The sequence below is a fragment of the Triticum urartu genome, chromosome 7 (genome assembly GCF_003073215.2).
Source record: "Triticum urartu cultivar G1812 chromosome 7, Tu2.1, whole genome shotgun sequence".
Taxonomy (NCBI): Eukaryota; Viridiplantae; Streptophyta; class Magnoliopsida; order Poales; family Poaceae; genus Triticum; species Triticum urartu.
Genome location: NC_053028.1, coordinates 12,502,567 through 12,508,989, shown reverse-complemented (window position 1 = coordinate 12,508,989; position 6,423 = coordinate 12,502,567). Strand labels below are relative to the sequence as shown.

The 6,423-nt window shown below is 49.5% G+C and overlaps 1 protein-coding gene across 1 annotated transcript; it reads right to left on the bottom strand.

The window, feature by feature from the left end:
- Window positions 1–1,848: 1,848 nt before the first annotated feature.
- On the bottom strand, window positions 1,849–5,272 carry LOC125518125 (cysteine-rich receptor-like protein kinase 7). Its single transcript, XM_048683065.1, has 5 exons — window positions 5,108–5,272; window positions 4,773–5,031; window positions 3,986–4,208; window positions 3,754–3,877; window positions 1,849–2,175 (listed from the first exon to the last, which is right to left on the bottom strand). Exons 1-5 carry the CDS (start codon window positions 5,270–5,272, stop codon window positions 1,849–1,851), a joined length of 1,098 nt encoding a protein of 365 aa, XP_048539022.1.
- Between the last annotated feature and the right edge of the window lie 1,151 nt (window positions 5,273–6,423).

Genomic DNA, 6,423 nt, shown 5'->3' with positions numbered 1-6,423 from the left:
ACGTGGCCGGAGAATTAGGTTAGGAAAGTAGTAAATAATTTTCAAAAATAATAAAGCCCACACGTGTGGCATGAAGTAACAAGGCCCACACGCCCTCGGTGTCGTTCGATCCATTTGCACGATTTTTGAAGCAGTTGCCATTTGGGTTGAAAGCCACGTAAGCATTCATCATCGTGTGGGCGTTATCACTTAGTGCCACACGTGTGGGCGAAATGCTCTCCGCCCACACAGACGCTTGCGCGCGAACGTGTGGCCGAAACTACTCTCCGCCTACACGGCACTCAAACGGTGTATAGATGGCAACTGCAAGTGTAGATATGTGGCAACTAGTTAATCACACACGACAACTACGGTTGATCATACATGGCAACTATCGCTTGAACGCACGTGGCAACTACAATGTGCATATGCGGCAATTAGTTAATCACACACGGGAATGCTTATCTGCAACAAAAATGAAAAAAATGGCCATGACACCTCTCTAAATAATTACCCATAGATCATATACATTTACTATTGAGTGATTGTACCTGCTCTTCTGTTGAGGTACCTACATAACTTGTAACAGGCCAATTTGAAATTTCCGCGTCACCCAGTATTTCATGGATGATAAATCATATTTTTTCTAAAAAGGAGGATGACCCCCGGCCTCTACATTTGGACGATGCATACAGTCACTTTATTAATTATTCTCACAGGACCTTACAAAGAAATACAACAGTAAGACTAAAGCCACCGTCTAAGCAACAGACTGTCGCTACACCTATCCAGTTGATGAAGGGGCGCAGATAGCCTGAGCCTAATACCAAACAGGTATCGCAGCCAAACATAACATCTAAGACCTGGGGTCCCATCCAGGACGCCTGCCTGGCATGGGTTTCACTGGTCCAGCGTGCACTCAGAGGCCGCCGCCGCCAACTGCCACCGCTCCATCTTCAGAACTTTACTGATGCATCAACCTTGCTCGGTCCAGCTATCGTCAATGCCACCACGGCGCCCAACAACACCTCCTCCCTGCGCGCAAACAGCTGAGCACGTCGCGGTCGCCACTGATACACCTCAGCACCATGCTGGCAAGTACCACCAGCCAACACAGCTTGAAGTCTTTGGAAGATCTGTCGTGCGTAGCACCTGCCGACCAGGCATGACAAAGCGTAGCACCTGTCAGTCAGGCATGACTTGACATCTCCACCGAAGCTCCGTGCAAGACGAAGCCGCTCCACCTCCAGCCTCTCTGAACGGGAGTACCCCAGGAGGACACGGCGAAGAGTTGAGCACTACAATCACCACGAGAGCCGGACCAGCCGACCGCCATGGCGAAGCGACACCACTAAAGAGAGAACTGCCGCCATCAGGAACGCCAAGAACGCGCTGCAGATGTCCCACCTCCCGGCGTACCCAAAGCAGCGCCTTCAAAAAGGTGACGGAGCCGGGCACACCGCCGCCGGCCAACCAAAGTTGTGGGTTTTCACCCGGGTGCAGGGGGAGGACGAGGGGGAGGGAGCTAGATCTCGAAACCGCCTTCAAGAAGGAAACAACGTCCGGAGCGCTGCCGGCGTCGTGGCCGCTGCAGCCGGCCAAGAAATTACTCCGATTCAGAGCTCGCAACCCCACATCCGCGCAGTCAGCCACCGGATCTGGCGGGACTGACGAGGAGGAAGCAGCAGCACGGGGACGTCGTCTTCAGATCTGGCGAAGGAGAGCAGCAGGGGATCCCTCCAACGCGGCGCCCGCATCCACCGCCAACTCGCTGCCCACGCGGCCGAGAGGACGCCGCCCTCAGCGCCGGCGAGTGCCACCTGCCCAGGACGACGCCGCCCTCACCAGCAGAGGCTGCCGCCTCAAACCCTAAGCCCGAGCCCGAGCGGCGTCGCGGCCGAGGGCCTCGCCGCCACCCTCATCGGCGGCCGCGCGGGGGACCCGGCGCCCGTCTCCGGCGGTGGCGAGGGCACGAATCGAGAGGGGGGGGAGGCGGACGGGGAGACCGGTCGCCCTCGAGAGGGTGACGCGAGGGAACGGGGAGAGGGCGACCCTTGTAATGATAAACCATATAGCCGGCCTGTTCACTGGGTAATAGTTTGTGCATTCTATCCCTATCTCGGCACATGCCTTTACTTGTTTCAATGATATATGACTATTTAATGTCCCAAACATGTCCGCCCAGCTTTCAACTACCTGCAATTTGACAACCATGCTTAGTTATAAAGAAGGACGGTGTGCATTTAGAATAGAAAAAACACGCAGCAGTATTCATTTAGGACTAGAGACCAAATGCGAGGATACCTATCACAAACAATTTTGAATTTCTCACTTGATTAATTTTAGTGTTATTAATCATTCGAGGCGTATAATGACTTTAGAAATCAAAACCATCTTTATTTTATTTTTGGTGTTGAAGATCACTACAAAGACAACATTCAAATCTTGTCATTTGCAAATTCTAATGTTAATTAGATACCCTCATTGAATATATGGGTTAACCTCTATCACTCGCAAAAAAAAAAATCTCCCCTGCCCCCCCCCTTCTCCCTCGCGACCGCGTCGCCCCCCGCGGGCGACCGGCCACGCGACGGGCCTCCTCCCTCCAGGCTCCCCCTCCGTCCTTCCTTCTCACCGCCGGCGCCGGCGCCCGCGGTTGGCCTGGCCCCGGGGCTGCTGGTGGCGGCGGCCTCCTGGCCCTTCCCCTCCCGGCCGCTCTCCGGCGCGGGCGGAGTTGCTCCGGGGGGTGCATCTAGGCGGCGACAGTCTGGCGTGGCGGCGGGGATCCGTGGCGCATGCAGGCGAGCAGCTGGGTGGCGGCGGGATCTGGCGTCGTCCGCTCAGCCCAGATCTGGGCCCTTCGGGCCCTATCTGGGCCTGGGCGGGCCGGCAGCGGGGATGGCTCCGGCGTGGCTTCTGGTAGGCGGCGGAGATGCGACGAGTGGCCGGGTGCCGGCGGCGTGCTGCATCGCGGCCGGCGGGGCTTAACGGGCCCGCTTTGGGCCTGGCTGGGCCAGGGGTGGCCCCGCATGCCCCGCTGCCGCGTCCGGACGGCTACCGCGACGGTGTCGGAGGCACGGGCCTCGCGCACGACGGCGGTGGAGGTGGTTCCCTCCCGCTCGGCATCGGTGTTGCTGCTCCCGTTGTGGTGAGCTTCTCTCCGGTCCTCTTGGCCTCGTGGTGGTGTTCGTAGTGAGGCGGCGTAGGTGGCCGCGCTACTGCGTTGGCGCATGGTGGTGGGCGTCGGTTTGGCGGGTCGGTTCCGTCTGGTTGGGAGGTTGGGGTTGGAATGCGGGAGAAATCCCTGACGGCTTCGGCCCCGACGCGGTGACACCTGCGGGTGCCACCATTCCTTCCTGGAGGGTGTCGGTGGTATCCACTCCCCACCTCCCTCCGCGTGCCCGGGGAAACCTAAGGACTCGTCCGGGCAGCAGCGTCGTCGGCGTCGCATCCCTTCTTGGAGGTGCTGCTTGGTATGCAGCGGATCGGAGCCTCGGTCTGTGGTGATTTGTTTCCGGTGGGCGCCGCGGTGGCGGGTCATCCGCGCTTTGCCAAGCTGCCGTGGTTGGCATTTGTTTCTTCTTATTTTTTTCTTGGTGTGTTGTGCTGCTCGCCACAGCGTTATCTGTACTCAGTGTTGGTTGCTTTGGAATACAAAGCGGGGGAAACCCTTTTCGGTATATATGGGTTGCACTTTTTTCCAACAAAACTGTGGCTTCTTTAAACATGTTGTCTATAGTTTTTTTGTTGAAACCTCACATACAATCCAATTACCTCCTTAACACTGGAGCTCTCCTTATGTCCCATAAGGATCTTCATGATTATAACACCCAAACTATAAATGTCTGTCTTGAAAGTGATTTCTCCATTATTGAAGAATTCTGGTGCCATATATCCCCTACATAAAAATTAGTGCAGTTTGTTCGATTAGTGAATAAAGTGTATGCAACAAAGTTGGTAGATGACTTACAAAAACATCAAGTTCTGAAATAGATTGCTAGCCTACATTGTCCCAAGCTTGTGATCAGTAATAGCCCGACTCTGGCTTCCACTTAAGAGCCGTGATAGACCAAAATCCGCAATTCTAGGCACGATGTTATTATCCAATAGTACATTCTGAGGTTTGAGGTCCATGTGAATAATACGCTGTTGGTGAAGATAATGTACGCCGTCACAGATCCCCTTTATTATTTGGTAACATGTGGTCCACTGGAGTCGACACGATGCATCTGTGAAGAGTATACAATACAAAAAATAGTTAGTACTATATGCGATGGGATAAGCAGTCCAACGAAATGAAAAAGGGCCTTCGTGAATGATTGCCCGATTTCCAAAGCCAATATAATAACAAGTTTGAAGGAAGTTCTGGAAACACATATCACATTGCCGAAACGTGGTTGTGACAATTGAGGAAAAAATAACTACCACTTCATTTCAAAATTCAGGCGCAAATATGTGGGCTTGACAACATATTTGGCTTGGAAAATTGTGATGCTCTGAAATTTTGTTTGGTCGCTCGATTAAGCTCTATCCACAACAGAAAAAAAATATTGTCAGTAAGCTCCTCTCTCTGAGGCAAAGAGGATGAGAATTCAAAATATGTCCAAACAGAAGAGTGCATGTTTTGCAGCGGTATAAGAACAAAGCTGAAAACTACCATTTAGTGTGCAAAAAGAATTAACAAAGCTCAGAAGTGTGGCAACCAACAAATACTGTGGACTGTAGTTGGTAGACATGTACTACTACTGTATAGTAGAAATGCAAGGAAGGCTATAAGGCTAATCTGAGTTTACCGGAGAGATAGTCAGCAAGGCACCCTTTCGGTAGGTACTCGAAGCAGAGCAACCTCTGGCGCACGTCTGCCCAGACACTCCTCCCCTCATACAGCCTCATCACGTGTTGCGTCTCCGAGCAATATCCGAGGAATCGCACTGTGTTCTTGTGCTTGACCCCAACAAGACAGGCGATCTCACATGCGAAATTCTTGTCCAGTATCTCGAATTGCTCAAAGAGCTTCTTCACTGCAATGGTATGACCACTTGGAAGGACGCCCTGCATCTCACATAGAATTGTATCAGCTAGATTGTCTCCGGTTAATTAATTTCAGAGCGGAGGTCTGGTTGCTTACCTTGTAAACCGCTCCGAATCCGCCTCTGCCAATTTTATTATCTTCAGAGAAGTTTCCTGTGATTGCCTTGAGAAGCGAGAAAGGCAGATCGACAGGATCCGCACTTTCGTCGAGCAACACTTTCTCCAGAGCAGCAAGTTCGTTGCCTTCACCGCCATCCGTCATCTCGGATGTGAAAGTCAGGTGTTATTCTGCTGAAGCAAAATTACTGTTGTTCATTAGCCGTAAGTGCAAATTAGGAGAAAACTGGGACCTGCTATTATTCAGTAGCCTGTTAAATAGTCAGGTTCAGAAAGTCGACTGAAACCAATACTATATTTTTTGGGTAACTGAAGAAATAGCAATTCCTGAGAAAAATTAGTGCATCTATCTGAAGTCTGAAGCCGACGTCGATCTAAAAAGTATGAAAGAGGCGGACAGAATTTCTCTTGATTATATATACTAGTCGTCAACCCGTGCAACTGCACGGGCTAGTTCTTTAAGAACATCGTTTATGTTAAAAAGAACTAATAATTAATTCACATAATTCCTTCTAAGGTTTTAAAGTTTATTTTTGCAACAGAAAAGTTTTTAATGCAACCATACACCTAGATAATATTTGAAGGTATTGAAAAGCATGATAATGTTGTTAGTATTGCAAATGCCTATTTTCTTTAGCATATGCCAAAAGCTCATGCCAAAACCAAATTTTATGCAGCAAAAGAAGAGCATAGGTCAGTAATGTTTCAGAAACCGAAATGCAAATGTGGGAACATATAATATTCAGATGTTATCGAAAAACCACAACAAAGCTAAACAATACTTTCATGAATGTCGGGAGAGGAGCATAATGTACATAATTTTGCTATTCTACCAAACATATAAATAAGCATGAGCCCATCAGTTACTACATTCTCATAAGTAAAGAAATACATGGTTTCTTCCTGCATACACAGTATTATTTCTAGATCTTACTTTACCTACGCCCGTTGTTGCACCTCTAGTGTCATATTGTCCATGAATCCACCAGTAGCCGTCACTTAGTGATTTCTCCAATAATCCAAGAGATCAAGTGGAACTATGATGAAAAGGAACAGTACGATTAAATATTCAAATTGTTATACATATCGGATGCATTCGAAGTGGATGCTGAAGTGATGATATGCCCACAAGTTTACAAAGTATAAAAGAAAATTATAATATATAATAGGTAGAAAGAGAATTTACTTGGAGAAATTGATATGTTTGTTCCTAATGACTTATATATAGGTGAACTGAAAACATGAAAGAAGTTTCAGAAACATATTTTCTTTTCAACACGCACCCAAATGTGTGTA

Bases quoted from the DNA above. Each gene is read 5' to 3' on its own strand.
- LOC125518125 (XM_048683065.1), bottom strand. From the start codon at position 5,272: ATGACGGATGGCGGTGAAGGCAACGAACTTGCTGCTCTGGAGAAAGTG. The intron at 5,032-5,107 runs GTAAGCAACCAG...TGTGAGATGCAG, and splicing joins GATTCGGAGCGGTTTACAAG to GGCGTCCTTCCAAGTGGTCA. The intron at 2,176-3,753 runs GTAATTGGATTG...GTCAAATTGCAG, and splicing joins AGAGCTCCAGTGTTAAGGAG to GTAGTTGAAAGCTGGGCGGA.